The sequence below is a fragment of the Leptidea sinapis genome, chromosome 19, assembly GCF_905404315.1.
Source record: "Leptidea sinapis chromosome 19, ilLepSina1.1, whole genome shotgun sequence".
NCBI lineage: Eukaryota > Metazoa > Arthropoda > Insecta > Lepidoptera > Pieridae > Leptidea > Leptidea sinapis.
The window spans coordinates 4,541,808-4,563,650 of NC_066283.1; the positions used below are offsets into that span (position 1 = coordinate 4,541,808).

Here is a 21,843-nt window from a genome sequence, read left to right on the forward strand (position 1 = left end):
TTATTTATAAAAGCCAACCAAATCGAGAACATAAGGCAAACCTCAAATCTAAAAGTGTCTCAAAAGAACTGAAAGTGCTAGAGAACATTTTTAAGAATATACAGAAAATACGTTCAATGTCTACAAAACTAATAAAAGACGATGAAATGCAAATTTTGAAGAACGCAGATATTTTAAGAGAGAATTTATCCGCTGAAGTGAATGATCCTTTGGCTACCGTAAACCAATATTTGAATAAAGAAGTAAAAGATGAAAAGAAAAAGGTTTCGATACCACGCTATCCATCTTGGAATTATTGGACGGTAAGTCATTACCCTTTACTAAAAGATGTTAAGGTACAGTCAGCCTCAAAACATGACATAACATGGCAACACCCATCGTCACCATATACACCGTCATCAACATAGCTACGTTCAAAGCACCAAATATATCGCTACACACAAATCACCGAAATATAGAACCACCCAGAGTGTTCAAAAATATGGATACCTACATTTGTGGAAAATGAACTTTCGGTGTAAGGGGATTCAATATAGATTGTCAACACACTTTACATTCATTTGACTTATTAATACCAAAATTGACTATAGACACGCAGAGATAAGAGATTTATGGTCACTTTCGTTGAATCGATGTATATGGTAACGATGGGTGTTGCCATGTTTTTGTATACAATGGGTGACGCTAAGTACAGTACTTAAGGTGGCTTCAGATTAAGCAATATAATATAAGACTGGTTAAATCATGCGTTGTATAACAAGTTTTTATAACACTTTACAAATTAAAATAATGTATTCTACTATTTTGAAATTCCCGTGTTTTATTTCTGCAGTAGATACTGTTCACAATGCAAATGAACATATGGCCAACGTTGTTCACACTTGTGATATAACTTGTTATGTTATTACATATCGTCCATACTAACAAAACATACAACATATTTTTTACACTGTCTGGACTGATACTAAGATCTAGATCTATTTTTATAAATATTATAATTGATTAAGCCATTGTTATTTTCAGTATAAAAAAACGATACATCAAGATGTCTGTCCTGGGGATCAGGTTAAAATGGGGCCAATGTGTATTCGGACTCCTCACCATTGACATCGTAATACAAATATCAGACAGTCTATGAAGAAGTGCCTCATAAATGGCCTCTATATAATTTGGTTAACACATTCTCTCTTTACTTATACTGTATACATAATACTGCATAACGAAAGTTTTAAATTAAACATCTAATTATTTTTGAAGTGAAAAAGTTTCTTTAGCTACGTTGGGCACTTTTTGGCAGGGAAAACTCTTACGGGTTGGCGTCACTGATATGCACGACTGGCGCACGCGATAAATAAATTGTTAAAAAAATAAATATCAATATATATAGTTAGACACTTTTTGGATGGGTGAAATACTGTGAGTTTGTTTCACCGATATGATAGCAGTATATCTGTAGCTATGCATCTGACGTATTGTGCAACATCTAGCAAGTGAAATTGAATGGATTTAGTGAAAAGTTTACTGTGTATATACTGTTCATTGTTGAAATAGTGTTTTTGTTTGTTAATATAATAATGAAAATGTATTTAATTTAATTTAAATTTATAAGTTATTCTCTCGAAGACAATGTTAATCTCAGCAGCAATAAAATATAAAAAAGGAAAAGTGTAGGTCCCGTAACTGTCCCTTGTGGAACTCCGAACCTTATTATACAATAGTGATCGAAATTCTCAATACTGAGTATTTCGATACATCAAAAAATTGGTCACCCATTAAGTCTTCTATACGTTAGTGTATTCTGAGACTATGGAAATAATTAAAACAGGTTAGCTGCAATTTAGGTTATCATCCTCACCACCTAGATCTGTGGCGGTCCTCCACAGTACGGTATTCAAGGAGCTTTCTTCCACGTACTACAAAGCTGTGGAATGAACTTCCTTGTGCGGTGTTTCCGGGACGATACGACATGGGCACCTTCAATAAAAGTGCGTACACCTTCCTTGAAGGCCGGCAACGCTCCTGTGATTCCTCTGGTGTTGCAAGAGATTGTGGGCGGCGGTGATCACTTAACAACAGGTGACCCGTACGCTCGTTTGTCCTCCTATTCCATAAAAAAAATTGGTTTATCTTTTATTAATAAACCAATACTTTTCTTATCTATAATAAAATAGGTAAAACTCCATTTGTTGCCCATTATATATTATTATGCATTTAAGTTGCTTTCAGTAGAAGGTTATTTATTTCGCACAACGTTTATCGTGGTAATTGTTCATTACCAGCTATATAATTACTTTTTGGTGTTTACTTCATAAGAATCGTTTTATATATAGCGCACGGTATAGAAAATAGATTAATAGGAAAAACGCTTAGATTAAGGATTGGTCTCCGCTGCGTTCGAACTAGATGCCGCAGTGCCGCACCTAATACTACGCCCAAGTGGGCGTACTCGAGCCAGTCTCAAACAATGTGTGACGTTGACGTGCCACATGTTGAATTAAACTTTGCGCCGTAAAACTGTAAAAATAATACTAAAAGAAATAAGAAAGACACTGGGATCACATATCATCAGTAAGTATTTTGTATTTTATGAATTTCAATGTAAAATAACACGAAGCGTATGTTACAAAATTTGAAAGATGCCACGCACACAAGCATCTAATAGTTGCTGTAATAAAAAAGCTATTGTTATTAGGTAGTGAGGTATCTAATTGGTGCGCAGCGGAGACCAATCCTTAATCTAAGATCAAACGTTAATAAAAGTGAAGCGATACATTTCCTCTACGCACATCTTATATCGCTCCCAGCTCCTCAGTCCTGGCGATTTCAATGTTCATTTTGATAAAGATGACGGATTGCAGCTAGTTCAATTTTTGAAAGAAGTAGTGAATTACACATAAATTTGATAACATAATCTTATAAACGATGCGGGACTCGAACCCGTGACCTCTCCAACTGATCCAACCGTGCGAGTGACGTATCGTTTATAAAATCTTGTATGCTTTGTTCAACTCTCAGGTTGTGGCTTCATCTACTGGATCTACTTTACAGTTTTTTTATTAAGACTCATATTCTAATTAACGCTTTGATGAATCGAGTAGATATTATCAAACCTACATGCGGTCCATTGAGGCTGTAGGTGTTATGTTGCGTACACACTGGTAAACCGCCAATTGCAGAAAGCATATTTGAAGTTAATGTTTCTTTAAATATAATACCGTCATTTTCTTTTTCATTTTGACAGTCAAAGATAGCATGTGATATAACGAAATCTTAACTTTAAATATGCTTTTTGCAACTGGCTGTTAATGTTATGAAGGTATACTCTGGCAAGGCTTGAAAACCCAATTAAAATGGAACTGGCTAAGTTTTACCCAGTTTAACTGTTTAAGTACAAAGAGTAAAGCCTAATTTAATAGATCAATTTTAGCAATAAAAGCTAAAAATAATCAAAAAGTTATCCAACAGAACAAAAAGAAATAACTCACCAGCAAATTAATTTTTATTAAATATTTTTTTATCTTTTAAAAATTAGCGTAACTAGGAAGACAATTCAAAAATAAAATTTGTGGAGAAAACCTTTTATTTTTAGGAACACTTTGTCTTAGTAAGTAAATATACATCTTAAACACTAAAAAACATAAATTATTGATATCCCTACGGAATAAAAACAAAGAATATCAATTATATATCTATATTGAACTTCCGAAATCGGCAAGTATCCAAGGGCTAGATTTTTCAAATACACGAAAAGCGAAAGTGCCGCACGGCACACTATTCGCTCGCCAAGTTCTGACTCTTAGATTGGTTATAAGATGGTTTATTTTGCATGGCATTATAGCTTGTTTCAATAGCTTTCAGATACATTCACTCAAATCATAATACACGTAAATTAATACGCATTGACAGACCACTGCTTGCGCGCTAAAATCACGCCGATATAAGGCGTACCGCGACCCGGGGCACTTGCCGATTTCGGAAGGTATATATGTAAGGTACTTTGATAATAAATGAATGAAAAAATTTAGATCAATGAAATGAATTGAAAACCTTTAGATCCTTTTAAGTACACTGCGTTCACGGAGAAGTGTTATTTGATCATGAAAATGAAAAAGAAGTGCTAAAAACTTAAATGACGACTAAAATAAACTTACATAATTTTAATGTCTAGATAGACTGTGACAGCTCTGAACACGTCGAAAAAAAGTAGCAGCGAACTGTTAGCCTATATTTTGAGCAAGGCAGGAACTTGAAAACAAAGTGACTGACCTATCGCGAGTGTAAGACGTAGCTGTCATATACACTAAAGTAATAAACCTTTTGTATAAAAGTTATCATGCATTGGCTAACAACAGCAAGAGGTTCTATCTAGACTTCTTAATTATCTATGGCTTAGATAATTAATACATCTCTAAGCGAATAACATTTTATTTATTAGGGTCAACAGTGTTCACAATAGGTACTTATAAATTATAATATAGTAGTAATCTAAGTTAAAAGTAATTGTGTCACCAGACCGTTTACATTGTCATAGAATGTTGAATAATGGTGATGTATAATACACAAAGAAAGTAATTAAAAATTCGAAGATACAATAATTAAATAGCTTAACAGTAATATTTATACGGCCTTACAAATAAAAATGGCATAGAGTTATAACTAAGCATAAACCAAGAATATGTAAAATGTTTACAAATAGACATTTTGCTTACGAATGGTTTGTTCGTACGTATAACGTTTCCCGCCTTTATTTGCAAGGCGGCTTGTCATTAGGAAAACTTCAGTATTGACAGTGTTGTCAAAGATATTGTAAACATTTTGCATTTTCTTTGTTTATCAGTTAAACTTTGTACCAAGTTTATTTGTAAGGCTGCTAGTGTTTTCAAGGCAGATACTAACAAATTATAGAACATATTAAAAATATTAATTTAATCATCATTTGTTACGTTATATTTAACAATTTTAGCAAGTTAAGGTTACTTTTCTCTGATATCGAAGAATAAAACTTTAACGTTATACATGTGAACACCTACGAATCATTGTAGAATTACAAGCCAAGGGCTCCTTTTGCAGTAAATAATAAAATCTAGCGGCCCTACAAATATACATGGTTAAACCTACCTGTGAATAATCCAAGAGTATGCAAAATGTTGACTATATCCCTGACAATACTGTCAATAAAAATCATTTTATAGTAGTGGTAGTATACTAAGTTTCAGTTTTATTCACAGGTTTAACTTTATACTCAGTTTATTTGAACGTAATTCCAGAAAAACGTTCCAAACCGCAATCGTATCGAAATCGAGTTAAGAACACAAAACTGGTCACGTGATTCATATTAATGAATGACGAAAAATGACACCCATTCTGTCACTCTTTAAATGCCATAATGACTTAGTAGCCCAACCCACGTGTAGGGAATACACTAATATTTATTAAACTTTAAACACGAATTCCTTAAAATGTGAAGTATCAACTTCTAAAGTTTTCCGAATGTCAAGCAGCGATTGCGAAATTGATTCGTTGCGTTAGGCTAGGGTTACTATGGATGCGAGTTCTGACGAAAATTTGTTCTGTACGTACGAAATCCTCGTCAGAACAAGGCGTTTACACTATGCGCGTTTTCTGTTATTCTGATAGTCAGCTCGTTTCTGCCGTCCAGCGAAGATGGATGAATTTGATGAATTTGATTTTCTTGAAAGTCCATTATTTAAATTATTATTGGTAAATGGTGGAAAGACAGAGCATGTCAACGAGTTATTATCTAGAAGAGACGACAAAGGAGAGGTCCAAATGTAGTGTTGAGTTCTGTAACAACTTTCTCCCACTTTTGCCGAGAAATATCTCTGTTGTGATAATTTTTGTCTCTCATATCCCACAAACACCTGTTCTCGTACACGAGACTGATCAATTTATCGTTATCCATGGTGGAAACCAAATCACTCGAAATTCGCAGACGTAGACGGTCGTGCGAATAAATCAAACTCGTTTGAACGCTCGAGTAGTTCTGACGACGTCGTGCATGTTCTGACGCGTTCGTCGTTGCCAGTGTAAACACTGTCCAGACGGATACCAGGCGTTTGTTTCTTCTGACGAATCCGTCAGAACAAATTTTCGTCAGAACTCGCATCCATAGTAACCCTAGCCTTATACGTCCGAATAAACCAATCGTAAGCAAAATGCATATTTGTAAACATTTTGCATATTCTTTGTTTATTACATAAAACTTGGTATACCAACGTAATAGACAAACACTCTCCTCATTACGGCGAGACTAAATTTAAAATGTTAATAGTACACAGATGTTACAGATGTGTGAGTGATTTGGTGAAGTATGTAGTATTTTGCTTTTGGTCAATCCCTATTACAAATATTGATAAACGGCGTCATATTCACGTCTATAATATTTTATTATCTAAAACATATTTTCTTTTAAAGAGTGCATACTGGGTACATAAAATGTAATATTTAGTATTTTAGTGCATAATAGGTTTTGCGAAAATAAACATCACGAAAGTAGTAGGTATTCAAGAGTCAGTATTTATTTACCTGTGAAATGTTACCTTAGTTGGATTGTTGCTTTAAGTAACAACATAAACTAATACAGAGCGCGACACCATTTTATTTTGTAATTAATATCCGTTAAAACAGAACAATAACGATAAAAACACTAAAATTCAAATGCGGTCCAATTTGACAGGAGACTAATGGAAACTAAATTCTTTACAAACTGTTTCATGGTCTTCATCTATTCCGTCTCTTTCGCACACCTAGGTTTTTATGTAAGGATAGTTATCTCATTTTGACACAGGGTTTATCTATTATGGTAGTATACTAAGTTTCAGTTTTATTCACAGGTTTAACTTTATACTCAGTTTATTTGAACGTAATTCCAGAAAAACGTTCCAAACCGCAATCGTATCGAAATCGAGTTAAGAACACAAAACTGGTCACGTGATTCATATTAATGAATGACGAAAAATGGCACCCCTTCTGTCACTCTTTAAATGCCATAATGACTTAGTAGCCCTACCCACACGTAGGGAATACACTAATATTGATTAAACTTTAAACACGAATTCCTTGAAATGTGATGTTCGTGGCTTCGAACGTTTTTCAGGGACTACGTCCATTTGTAATGCATTAGAAGTTTAACCGATACAACGATACAGAATGGATAACAGAGTTATTATGATGACTTGTATACTTGAACTGCTAGTGCTGGAGTCGCTAACCATGAAGTCACAGCTTGCTAAAGTCCTGTTCTTTGTGAGACAGGTGTAATAGCGAGCAGAGTCGCGTGGTGTTCTTGGTGTCTTTGTGTCATTGAAATCGACGTCGTACAAACCAAATCGGGCTCTGAAACGTAAGAAGCTTTTAAATAGATTGATATTTACCAATGGAACGCTCCTTTGCACAGGATGCCGGCTAGATAATGGGTACCAAAACGGCGCCTATTTTTGCCGTGAAGCAGTGATGTTTAAGCATTATTGTATTTCGGTTTGAAGGGCGTCGTAGCTAGTGAAATTACTGGGCAAACGAGACTTATGTCTCAAGGAGACTAGCGCGATTGTAGTGCCGCTCAGAATTTTTGGGTTTTTCAAGAATCTTGAGCGGAACTGCATTGTAATGGACAGGGCGTATCTATCAATTATACTTAGCTGAACGTCCTGCTCTTCTCGTCCCTTATTGTCATTAAAAAAACCATATATGAAGATCGTCTTGCACTTTCATTTCGTAGAGCTCGACCAAGGAAAACTACGGAAGTTATAGAAATGTCTATGAGTCTTGTATGGGAACTATGGGAGACTTCTTCTAGGCTTAGCATGCAAAATAACTAATCATTCATTTCAATCACACAGATAATCCTATTTACTTGATTACCAGCTTGAAGGGATAGAAAAACTTTAAGTATAATTATAAAAAAAAAAAAATATATAACTACCAGCTGACCCGAAAGTCGCTCTTCTGTACATAATAAATAAAATTCTGTTTTTATGAATTTGTCTATGCACCCTGTTATTGTAATGAATTTGTTTCACAGCAGAACTGTAAAACTGTGTGCTAATAAATTCTCTCATAGAAAATATGTCAATACAAAACAAATATTGGAAATAAAAACAATTATGGGTTCCAAATTGAAATAAAAACTATCCTATCTCTCATGTTGGACTAAACTGTACCCCATAAAGTAATCCCCATTAAAACTCGTTCATCAGTTAAGGTGTTCACTGGAAACAAACATCAGGACACTGGATTTATAGATAAGTGTAGAAGGTTGGTAATTTAAACGCACATAATAAAACTGTTTCATCTGTATTTTAAAGTTTCCACACTTAGAACTACAAAATACACTTATTATTAAAACTTAAAAGACAATTAGGGTATAGTGTCCCCTTACAATTCACAATAAGTAATGCCTTCTAGAACTTAGCGCTCTGGCTTAAATAGGGCACGACCGTCTACCGTGATGATGCTACCGACTGTTAGTTGGCACTGCTGTAGTGCCAACTAACTAAAGATCTGAATATTATATGCTATTATAGTTATTTCTAATCATAGTGATAATTATATTATTTTATGAAAATACGGGACGAGACGAGCAGGACGTTCAGCTGATGGTAATTGATATGTCCTGCCCATTAATATGCAGTGCCGCTCAGGATGGGTGAATAAATATTGAGCCCCAAAATTCTGAGCGGCATTTTAATTGCTCTCGTTACCTTGAGACATACTATGTTAAGTCTCATTTGCCCAGTAATTTCACTAGCTACGGCGGCCTTCGGACTGAATCACAGTAAATTTTACACATTATTGCTTCACGGGAGAAATAGGCGCCGTCGTGGTACCCACCAATATAACCGGCATCCTGTGCAAAGAAGCCTCCCACTGGTAAAAATTAAATAGTATTTAAATAAATGTAATCAATCTGACATAAGTATTAATCAACGGATAGTAAGCCTTGTACATTACAGGCAGAACATATAAAGAATAACCAGCCAATTTCAAAGACAAGTTGGAAGAAAAGCTTCTATGTAAAAAATGATTATTTATATACTCACGTAAACCCACTGAAAAACTCGAATCCATCTATTAAGGCGAAGTACATATATCCAATTATTTTGGCTTTGTCTTTATGTATTGATGTTAGAATCTGCGGAAGAGAACAGACAAAAAAACACCATGCTCTTTCAATAAGTAATATTAGTTAATTTTTTAAATTAGCTTATCTTTTTGATGAGCAATTATGACAATAGCAAAATACTCTTCTGATAGTATCTTACGGCTGTTCCCAATATACTATCTACAGGCTACTACTAATTTGCCTATTTCATTATATGAGCGACACATTCTTATGATTGGGTTATAATACGAGGTGTTATTTGAACAAATGTCTAGAGTAAAGGCTTTTTTTTGATCTTCCGCCCATTTGTCTAATATTTATGTTGTAGAGTTGAGTTATTTGTTTCTGATCACGGTACTGCTTTTTGTAATATTATAAATATAGTATAATATTATACTTTAATCAAACCAAACCCATTAGCAAATCATTTACGGCCGTTCCCAATATACTATCTACATATAGAGATAAATTACTACCTTCTACTGTCAGTAATTAGCTGTCAATAATCTGAAGCTGACCCAATATACCCGATAAGTCATTCTTATCGCCTTATATTGGGACGCGTGTATAAGACTCTTGTGTGCGGTGGAATCTTTCAAATTTTGTGACATATGCTTCGTGTTATTTTACATTGAAATTAATAAATAGTTATTTATGCAACACAACAGTTGCATAATGAGGGGTAATAAAACACGAATGTGGGTTTATCACACAAGGCGAGCCGAGTGTGATAATAGTATCACATGAGTGTTTTAATACCTAATTATCAACAGTTGCATACAAGACTTTATCTACACCCATAATATGAATCCACTAAAAGATTCTGGCACAGTTAGCTTACTGTTAACATAACAGCCAGTTCTAGTAGTAACCTAATATCATCCATTACTGATTATATACAAATAAATTAAGTATTAATGAAAGAATTATTTATTTTAGTAGTAACTTACATTTTGTATAGTGAAATAATTATTAAAATTCACTTGAATATTATGTTCTTTTGCAGCGATAAAATATCCGGCGGTGTGCTGTCAAAACTTGAATCGCTAATTTTTTCAAGAAAAATGGCGGGGATTCGAATAACCTACTTTGTTTTACGGCGCGAGACATTCTGGTAGTGTGGAACGCGCGTAAAAGAAAAAGTTCTTTTATTGAAATTCATACAGATACCACGTATCGAGCAAAAATAATGTGGCAGTCTGTTGAAACTCTATGTGCATGAAGGGATCGAGAAAAAAACATAGGAGTGTTGCTATGAAATTCAGTACAACATTACAACACTCGTTTGGATGATGTAATGGTTATTAGGATATTGGGTGTTTTAATGTTGGCAATAAGCTAACTGTTTCAGAATTTTTAATAGAGGATTTAAAGCATGGGTGTATATATAAATATAAAATACTTACTGATAATATGTGATCCCAGTGTCTTTCATATTTCATGTAATATTATTTTTACAAAGTTTTAGTTTCAAATAGTATCAAAGCTTAACAGAACATGTGGTTCGTCAACGTCACACATTGTTCGAGACTTGGGTGTTGTATTACTTGCCGCACTTTGCGACTACGCCTGTGGTATCTAGTTGGAACCAATCCTTAAACTAAGGAGAAAAGTGTGCTTACATTGTCTTTAAGCACACTTTCACCGTTCCGCTATCAGACTGCGAATAGCATATCCTTAAACATGTATTAATCGCCATTGCCTGCCCATTACAATGCGGTCCTGCCCGAGTCTAGTAAGGCCCAAAATTCTTATTTCTGAGAAGCATGGCAATTGGACGCGTTTATCGCGGATTTATTTAATAAAAAATTGTGATGGTAGGTATAATATGTCTAATTGAAGAAAAATATAAAAAATAGACATTAATTTGAGGTAATGTGCAACTGATGAAGAATATATAACCATATATCGGCATCGAAACTGAAAATTTGTATTTCAAGAGGGGAGATGAGCAAGACGTTTATCAAATGGTCACTGCATTGTTATAGGTAGGGGGCTTCAACTACCATCAGGTTACATATAATGTCTATTCTTCGAACAAAACATCTAGGACATCTTCGACGAAGGCGGCGAGACTGGCCCTAGGAAAAGCAAGAACAAAAATTTTATGTGTTTTACCTGTTTCAAAAATTTATTGATGACCGTTATTCGCATAGGGTCGTGCAAAGTTCTATTACAATATGGGTAGCCGTTCTCCGAGATCATTATGTCCCAGTCTCCATATTCGCTTCTGAGCCATGAAATGATGTTTCTTAAGCTGTAAGGGTATATCTGTAAAAAACAAAAGACAATTATTACCCTATCGGATCCAACTGCTGGACAAAGGCCTCCCCTGCTTTATTCCATTTATCGCGGTCATGTACCAGCTCCCACCAGGTATTATTATTGGAGTTCAGATCGTCACGCCATCGTTTTCGGGGTCTGCCATTTTTGCCCGTCCTGAGGCACCCAATGCATGAGGATCTGTGCCGATCGGTTCGAGTGCATCCAATATACATGCCCAGCCCAGTTCCACTTTAGCCTTTTCGGATTTTTGTCGCACATCAGCATGCTAGACCTGGAGCGCAGTTCCGTATTTCATAGTAGGCATATAGAAGCCATTTTTCAATTCGTGTGTTTTTCAATGGAAGGGTATAACTTACTTCCAGTTTTGTCCCTTTTACAAATATATCAATTAAGCTGTGAGGATTCAAACCATGCCAAAGTGGTGGCTGGATGGTCTTGTTACCGGGAGGTCTGCTTGATGTGTGTTTTATTATTTTCTTTAAAGTTAAAGTTATTATAGATTTTATTTTATGAAATGCTCACATAATGCCTCTATTTATTTACGGTATGTGTGAATTGATGCATCTACTATACTCAATAACTCTTGTGTTTATAAGTATTAATTTACTATTTTTTTTCTTTTTTTTTTTTGACTTACTCGTGTAAGCCTTTAAGTTTTTGACATTTGAGTATTTTTGTTGCGTCAATGATTTGTAAAACAATTAAAATGTAAATCTTGACTTTAAAGAGTGGCAATGAGTTTCTTGCTACTTCTTCTCATTAGCTCAACCCTTTACGAAGTAGCGGTAAATTCAATAAGAAACAATATTTTTATTTTTCTCTTGACATTCATAAGTATCATTTCCGTGATCTACATGAATAAAGTATTTTTGATTTTGAATTTGAATTGTTTTAAAATATTCAACAAGAAGTCTAGTATTTGCAGTCAGACCCAGGTGGCACTCATGGCATTTATTCCCTACTCCAGTGGGAGAGGAGGATGACAGAAAGCGGGCTAGATGTGTAACTAACACAGCGGCATGTTTCCACCGCGTGGCCACCGAGCAGTGGTGTACTTTTTTTTAATACATTTATTGCAGTAGCCTTTACAAATTTCATGAGTACAGTCTGCCAAACTACGTAAGTAGTTTGTCGGCAGCAGCTCTCGTGCAATGATAATACTAACAATAATAACTGTACTACTTACAGTAAAACTAAGTCTACACTATTAACGTAAAACTACTATTAAACCTAATGTACAGCATTAAACTTATTTCGTATTTGTAAATTAACACGGCATAGTAAAGTTAAAATTATAAATTAAATATTAAATAAACTTATATAAAATCCATTTCATGGGCACAGTGAGAGATAATGTTTTGTGAGAATTTGTTTAAGGTGATTTTTAGAGGAAACATCTTTTAGCAAATCCTGTGGCAGTTCATTTATGACAGTGGGCACTATCCAGCGTTTTTCTCTTTTCCCATAGTTGTTTTTAATTTTGGGGATAACTAATTTGTCTTTCTTTGACAAACGAGTAGGTACACACATTATTTGTAGTTCAGTGTCACAGAAGTTTCTGGGCTTCTGGGACTCAACATCTTAAGATTCAAGGTGACGATCGCAGTCATAGTGCCACTCAGAATTTTGAGTTTTTTAATAATCTTGAACACTAGTACTATTCACGTAACTTCTAACGGCCGTTCCCAATATACTATCTACAGATAGAGATAAATTACTACCTTCTACTGTCGGTAATTAGTTGTCAATAATCTGAAGATGTCCCAATATGGGTATCTATATAAGATAAGTCATTCTTATCGCCTTATATTGGGACGCTTGAATCGCAATTTACATACAAACTTCTATTGCTGGTAAGCCGTGTAGCTTAGGGCGTATGCCCTCCCATTGACAGACAACGTGTACGGATAAAGTGAGTTACCGTCGATAAGTTTATTGGGACAGAAAAGTCAACGATAGTTACGATTTTTATCTCAAGCAGGCCACAACCGGAGATAGACTGAATTTTGGGAACGGCCGTTTGATTATCTTTCGTCAATCAAATTGACTTAGGCTTTGTTGCATTATATTAGCTGTATAGTTAAGGTTTAAGTCAAATTTAAAGTTAACAGTAACACTGACTTTAACATAGACTGCGGAATATGTTGCACCATCGTATACCTTGGCAAAGTGAAAATAAAATGTGTAACAAGTGGAATGACAATTAAATATCGTACATTTATTTGAAACTTTAGACAGGTCCCTATTTAACATTAACAATGGTTTTAAACGGCGAAGATTGGACGATTAACGACCGTTCCCAATATTCAGTCTATCTCTTACTTGAGATAGAAATCGTAACTTTCGTTGACCATTACTGTGCTAATAAACTTATCCACGGTAACTCACCTTATCCGTACACGCTGTCTGCCAATGGGACGACGTATAGCTTACCAGTGATAGAAGTTATAACGTCACGCGTCCCAATATAAGGCGATAAGAATGACTTATCGGGTATATTGGGACAGCTTCAGATTACTGACAGTAGAAGGTAGTAATTTATCTCTATCTGTAGATAGTATATTGATTTGCAGAGCGACACAAAGAACATATATACATACATAAAATGTAGGCTGATATATATGTCAACCTCCTATGCGTGGAACGTTGAGAGTAAAAATTTAGCTTACACTATGACTTATGCATTTTTGCGCAAATGCTCCTGGTAAATGCACTGGTTTGAAATGGCCTCCAATAGATGTCAATGACCTAAAAGCCTGCGGATCTGTTTTATCTGTCATTTTAAGAGTTTTTGTTGAATAGTAGTTAAAGGAAAGGAAGTCGGCTGAACCTGAAAAAAAACTTCATTAGATGTGTTATAAATTACAACTACTAAAGGGTGTTTTTTTAGAGGTATAGAACTTTAAGTTGGCATTACTGTTCAAGATGGCGACCGATTTAACAGCTGTCAAGTGATTTATTCTCAGTTTGGTTTGGCAATTCATCATGAATAGACTCACGCCTGAACAACGCTTGCAAATAGTGCAATTTTATTTCGAAAATAATGGTTCTGTGCGGAATACGTATTGCGCACTACGTCCATTTTATCGTCGACATAATCGTCCATCAGAGCAGTTAATTCGATTAACCATGGAACGTTTTCGCACCACGTTTACTCTTGTTGATAACTCGCATCCCTAGAGACGTCGTACGGTGCGTGCAGAAGAAGTTATTGCTACTGTAGAGCGTAGCATTGAGGAAGACCAGAATGAGTCCATCCGCCATCGAGCACAGGAATTGGATCTGTGTCCATCCACTTTATGGAAGATTTTGCGGAAGGATCTTGGTTTGCGTGCTTACAAAATCCAACTCGTTGAAGCCAAACGATCATCAAGCAAGGCGTGGATTCGTCGAATGGGCCCAAAACGAGATTGCCGTTGTTCCCGATTTTCATAAGCGAATTATGTTTAGCAATGAAAAAACAACCCCTTATAAGACTATCACTTACGGAGGTATTGGTATTTTAGATTTGTAAATAAATAAAATTGAGTTGTCAGATATTCTAATTAAATATATATTTAAATGCTTCCATGAGTATCTGGAAATCCCAACCATATTTGACGAAGTAAAACGATACTCAATCAACTATAAGGCTCGTTTGACAACTCACCCAAACCCGCTATCCAGTATACTCTTGCAGCAAAATCCGATTAGAAGACTCAAGAGAGCCGATGTGCTACTTAATTAAGGGGAGATGGGGCAGTGGCTCCACCTCGCCAAACCTCAACCTCTTGCAACTCACCTGATTATAGTCTTGAGGACTGATTGCAGGTCTAAATAATGGAAAAAAAAAAATGCTTACACGGGTTAACTGAAAAAAAAAAATACTATTTTTTTTTCCATTATGTCTTTCGGTTAATCTATTAAATGACTGAACTGATTTGACGACTCGGTAATTGGCCAATAAAGAATCAGGCTAAAATTATTTTAGAAAAAGAAATAGGATTTAAAAAAAAAATTGAAGCTATGTAATCCGGAATTCATTCGTCAGATCGCCATGTAAGTAATATATATGCGGATAAATATATAGTTTACCTCGAACTAGTTCTTTCTCATCATCAGTAAAAGCAGGTAACCACGAAACATGTGATCCATTTGCAATACTTAAATTGGAAATAAGCTGTTCTGCCAATGCTGGCCATCCTCCATGTTTTGAGTAAATAGGATGGAAGAATCTACCAACCTAAAAAATAGAGAAAAAAATCACTATCTATTTAAACAAAATAAATCTTATAACTATATCTACAACAATATGATTACATTAAATTAAAACTATCATTACGGGGAAGTGTACCAAGAATGCTGGCAGTATTTCCGCGTTGGATGGCAAGGCTGATCCGTTGATTGAAATAGCTGCCAGCGCTTGAGTTTCCAGTAGCCTCTATTGAGGATCTCACAAGATGGACATATACTGCCCCATGATGAACTTAATGATATGACAGATTGTAAATAGAGCGACCGCCGTAATGCTGTTTAAATTATAAATTTGATTTAATCGAAATTTTGTTAAAACAAAAAAAATCCAGTGTCCCTACCCAGGATCTCCCAAAATCGACATATGCTGCCCCAAAACAATACTGAAATTATGTGGATATGATGCATGATTAGAAGAAACTGCTTACGTTGTAAAGGTGGTACATAAATCATTTTCTCAATGATATGAAAGATTGTGAATGGAGCGACCGCCGTAAGGCTGTTTAAATTAGAAATAAGTATTTATCGAAATTTAATAAAAAAGAACAGAGAAGCCCGCTGAGTTTCTGTAAAGGTTTTTTTTATGGAATAGGAGGACAAACGAGCGTACGGGTCACCTGGTGTTAAGCGATCACCGCCGCCCACACTCTCCTGCAACACCAAAGGAGTCACAGAAGCGTTGCCGGCCTTTAAGGAAGGTGTAAGCGCTTTTTTTGAAGGTACCCATGTCGTATCGTCCCGGAAACACCGCACAAGGAAGCTCATTCCACAGCTTAGTAGTACGAGGAAGAAAGCTCCTTGAAAACCGCACTGTGGAGGACCGCCACACACGACATCTAAAGGTACTTTAACTTAAATGACTTTGTGCTAACTATATAACAGCGTACTAAACGGTGGTCTCATGCCGTTGCTATATGGCAACGTGAGCAGACAGGAAGTGATACCAGATTGGGAATGCACGGACCGCATGCACATTGTAACGATATTTTTGCATACCAGTGGAAGGATCCTTTTCACAGGATGCCGGCTAGATTATGGGTACCACAACGGCGCCTATTTCTGCCGTGAAGCAGTAATGTGTAAACATTAGTGTGTTTTGGTCTGAAGGGCGCCGTAGCTAGTGAAATTACTGGGCAAATGAGACTTAACATCTTATGTCTCAAAGTGACTAGCGCAGTTGTAGTGCCACTCAGAATTTTTGGGGTTTTTCAAGAATCCTGAGCGGCACTGCATTGTAATGGGCAGGGCGAATCAATTACCATCAGCTGAACGTCCTGCTCGTCTCGTCCCTTATTTGCATAAAAAAAATATTTTATGAAAAAAAAATCAGATCTGATGCATACTTTTTTCGAATAGCTGGTAGTTTTTTGACTTTCAATAGGTAAGGCATAAAAGGCATTTATTTTTCCTTTAGAATTCTTTTTGATGTGATAAGTGATTTCATATCCAATTTTTAATGAAAATATTCTGATTTGCGGCATTGTTTCGGTACAATAAATGCTTCGCCCTTACCATTTGGTCACGTATTGTTCGTCTCTTCACACTTTTTTTCATAAAAAACCTGTTTTTGAGTTAACTGCTTAATACAACATTAATAAAAAAACATTAGCTGATACCTTTGATTAAGGATTGGTCTCCGCTGTGCTCCAACTGGATCTAGAGCGTAAGTTTGCTTTACCAATAAAAATATATTCAATTACACTTACATTATATTGATTGAGAAATTTAATGAGCTCCTTTTCATGGTCGGTCGAAGAATCTACTGGTTTTAGCCAAAATAAGAAGTTTGCAATGGATACTTGTCCTAAAACAACATAATATTAATTAGATAAAAAAGATGAAGCCCGCTGAGTGTCAGGTCTGTGCGATACAGTTCCCAATAGTAAGGTAGTTGATATTCATATCCTTTTTTGAATTTTAATTCATTTAACTAAAAGCTTTCATCTTGTAATATCATTTGATCGACACCCATGCTTTAAATCCTCTATTAAAGATTCTAAAACAGTTAGTTTATTGCCAACATTAAAATTAAACGAGTGTTGTAATGAAATTCAGTACAACATTATATCATCCGTTTTCATAATAACACTCCTTTGGGTGATATTATGGACTGACTTTTTTAAGGTTAGCAGTAAGCTAACTGTTTTAGAATCTTTTATAGAGAATTCATATTATGGGTGTAGATAAAGTCTTGGATGCAACTCACGTGAATAAACCCACATTCGTGTTTTAATACAAGGGGTATTATTACACAACAGTTGCATAAATAACTATTTCTTAAACATGCATGGAAATATTGTCATTATTTTCGAAAATGAGAACACGCGAAGTATCGAATTTTCGGACAAAGAAAATCAAATCAAATGCAGGAGCGTTTTTTGAATTCGAGACATTACAACGCTCCTGCAATGTTGTATGAAACGGCGTGCTGGGGTTATTAAATACTCTTTGGTCGGATCTCTTTTGTCATTCTTGGCATACCATCGTCTCTTTGCTTAGTACAAATTGCGTTTACGTGGCTGTATAGCCATAAACACGATTGCCTGTCGGCACACATGATAAAAAAAATTGGCGGCAAAGCTGAAAAATCGTCATGATTTGTTAAAATTGAAAATTCGGCTCGGACTTCAAACTCATACTCGACCTGCAATTGCCTATTACCCGGCCTCTGCAATAATGTACTATTATTAGTATTATAGACATACAGTCACGTTCAAAGTTGTCCGAAGCGAAACTCTGCCTACGCGTCTAAGTATTTGGCAGAGTTATTGTTCATAGTCTTTGAACATTACTGGCACGAAATGAGGTGCTAATTTGAAATTGAATGTTTTAATGTCCGGAAACAACGCACAAGTTTGGTTGTACGGGGAAGAAAATCCTTTGAAAACCACGTCGTAGCAGAACACCATACTCACGGACGAGTAAAAAAAAGGACTCCGTGTCACCTACTTAACAGTGAAACATCAAAACAAGCCAGTTTACGTAAAAAAACATAGCCCCATGCACACACTTACACAAATATAAGCCGATCAGTCGCCATTATGACATCTGCCATCGCCTGTGACGGACAGTGACACCACGTCAGTGGCAAACAAACGAATTTAAGAATGAATTTTGTGTAGGTATTCTTTAAAATAAGAAAATGTTAGTATGTCATTTTTATATCAATTAGAACAAAGATACTCAAACAAGACATGTACACAGAAATAAAACCCGCAATCCTTACTTTCAATGTGTACCTGTTTTTATATGTAATTTATTTATTTACTCACACTATGCCTGCGATATTTATTTTTAATTATGGAAACAATCTGACTATCAATAATTAGAAAATCGGAGTAAAAAGTAATGTGGCTATATAATACTATGACTAATAACAGGACATAATTTGTGTTAGCTGGTATCCCCCGTAACTGCACACACACTAGCTTAAAGGTGCTTCACTTGTTAATATCACGGCGCGGAGTCCCCCTTTTTTTACTCGTCCGTGCATCATACTAAATGGTGAGAATTACTTCAAAATATTATAGAGAATTTATTCTTACTTTTCAGTTACCTACGTAGTTTTAGAGTTGGTATATGCATATTGAAATCAGTATTTTATTTTTCTTTTCACATTTAGTCTGCCGCCGAATTTCAGCTTCGACACCCTACTAGTTAGGATATCATCCCCACCATCTGGATGTGTGGCGTTCCTCCACAGTGCGGTTTTCAAGGAGCTTTTTTCCACGTACAACCAAGCTGTGGAATGAGCTTCCTTGTGCGGCGTTTCCGGGATGAAACGACATGGGTTAAGCGCGTATAGGTTTCTAAAAAGCCGGACACTTAACACCAGATGACCTGTACGCTCGTTTGCCCTCCTCTTCCATAAAAAAATCGAATGGAGGCAACCCAAAAAAGTAACGATAGCAAAAACAGGGCAAAGAATCTGATGTTGTAGCTACGTTATATATTTTACTAGCTGCCCCGACAGACGTTGTTCTATAGATAATAAAAAAACTACTGTTTTGTAGGAATTTGCCAATAACATTTCATAACATGAAGAATTATTTCGTAAGCGGAACTGTCAAACCGTGCGTCACTAAATTCTCCCATAGAAAATATGTTCATACAAAACAAATATTGAAAATAAAAATTATTATGGGTCCAAATCAAAATAAAACTATCCTATCTCTAAATTTGGACCAAACTGCACTCCATGAAGTAATCCCCAATAAATTCCGTTCATTAGTTTAGGAGTCCATCGCGGACAAACGTGTCACGTAATTTATATATATTAAGATAATCCACATGCAAACTTTATTTAATGTGTGAAAAAATAAAGGGGATTATATTATATATAAATCAAAATACACATTGCAAATAAATAAAGTTAATATGCGAATATTTTATTGATTTTTGAACTACACCACCACCTAACACAACAGTGGGAGACTCCTTTTGCACAGGATGCCGGCTAGATTATGATAACGGCGCCTATTTCTGCCGTGAACCAGTAATGAGTAAGCATTTCTGTGTTTCGGTCTGAAGGGCGCCGTAGCTAGTGAAATTACTGGGCAAATGAGACTTAACATGTTGTCTCAAGTTGACGAGCGCAATTGTAGTGCCGTTCAGAATTTTTGGGTTTTTCGAGAATTCTAAGCGGCACTGCATTGTAATGGACAGGGAGTATCAATTACCATCAGCTGAACGTCCTGCTCGTCTCGTCCTTTATTATGATAAAAAAAAACTAACCTGAACAATATTACGCCGATACAATAGTCACCAAAAAACAAATAGACGTAATTACAGAAAAACGTTCCAAGTCACAACCATCACATTCTAAGGAATCCGTGTTTAAAGTTTAATAAATATTTGTCTATTCCATACATGTGGGTTGGGCTACTAAGTCATGATGTCATTTAAAGAGTGACAGTAGGGCTGCCATTTTTTGTCAGTCCGTTAATATGAATCACGTGACTAGTTTTGTGTTCTTAACTCAATTTCGACATGATTGTGGTTTGGAACGTTTTTCTGGTATTACGTCCAAATAAACAACAAAATACGCACCTTTCGCAGACTTGTACATCTCGTGGTAATATCTGTACACCTTTGCATGTGCCAACAAGATATTCTTGGTGCATATGTATTTGTCCTTCGGATTTGGAGAGTTCAACCAAACGTCACAGATCATCCACGGTTCGTTAATTGTAATCCAATACTTTACTCTATCACTGTAGAGTGAGAAAACGAGCTTTGCGTATTCGAAGAACCAATCCACTGATGATGGATTTGTCCAGCCACCTGAAAATGATCACTTCAAAACTATAGATTGTGTGTGCAGAAAAGCTTTCACAGCCCACGCTCGTATTGCAACCATATGAGTTCACGGCTGTCAGCCGTAACAATGTAACAAAGCCAATATTTTCAAAATTCTTGCGTGGAAAACAGTTTATATGCTTACAATCCTCGTTATTCACTACTAATCTGAATAAATGAACCTACACAAAAAAGTACAAGCTATAAGAATAACTTTTCTGAGAGAAGTACCAAAAAAATGCGTCACATCATGCCAATAAACTTGTTTAACTTCAAAGAAAAGTGGTAGTTCAAAAAGGCTCGGCAGTGTTAACTATAACCAACAGCAAGCATTAGCACACCTACAAATAAGACTTAAGGATATGTGTAACAGGATTAAGTAGTGTTCATAGCTCGAAATGCTATACTTTCACCACAAAACTTGTCTATAAACACCATGTTTGCGTGTTTTCTGCTTACTCTTCGCCTTAAGGCTGGGTACTAAGCCAACGGCCTTGAGGAATCGAGCGGATCGGAGCTAAGTTACCTCTCTCGTACAAGATCGCCATAGTTTTAAATATGAATTAGAAGCATTTTTAATTTATTACAAACATAATACATTTTTTTTAACAAAACTAACAAAACAATGTCATGTGAAATAGTATTGGTGTACAATTAATAAATTGTCGTACAATTTTTATCTAGATTGAATGATTAGAATGGCTCCAACTGTAAAAGTTAGGGGTAAATTGGTGTTTTTTTTCGCACTGTCTATAAAAAATATAAATGTAAAGAAAAATTTGATTTTTTTTTTATGGAATAGGAGGACAAACCAGCGTACTGCCCACACACTCTTGCAACACCAGAGGAATCACAAGAGCGTTGCCGGCCTTTAAGGAAGGTGTACGCGCTTTTTTTGAAGGTAC

The 21,843-nt window shown here is 35.7% G+C and overlaps 1 protein-coding gene across 15 annotated transcripts in view; it reads right to left on the reverse strand.

The window, feature by feature from the left end:
• Positions 1-3,562: 3,562 nt before the first annotated feature.
• Positions 3,563-21,843, reverse strand: part of LOC126969993 (myrosinase 1-like) — a 72,313-nt gene continuing 54,032 nt past the window's right edge. For 5 of the 15 annotated variants that reach the window (XM_050815656.1, XM_050815655.1, XM_050815658.1 and 2 more), the window contains exons 5-11: positions 20,690-20,923; positions 17,347-17,444; positions 15,482-15,629; positions 14,077-14,237; positions 11,240-11,392; positions 9,060-9,151; positions 3,563-7,356 (exon numbers count right to left, since the gene is read on the reverse strand). In XM_050815656.1, coding sequence (XP_050671613.1) covers positions 7,149-7,356; positions 9,060-9,151; positions 11,240-11,392; positions 14,077-14,237; positions 15,482-15,629; positions 17,347-17,444; positions 20,690-20,923 — 1,094 coding nt within the window. In that variant the 3' untranslated portion in view covers positions 3,563-7,148. The remainder of the gene's footprint in view (positions 7,357-9,059; positions 9,152-11,239; positions 11,393-14,076; positions 14,238-15,481; positions 15,630-17,346; positions 17,445-20,689; positions 20,924-21,843) is intronic. The other 10 variants (XR_007730512.1, XM_050815661.1, XM_050815662.1 and 7 more) reach the window with 10 other exon arrangements.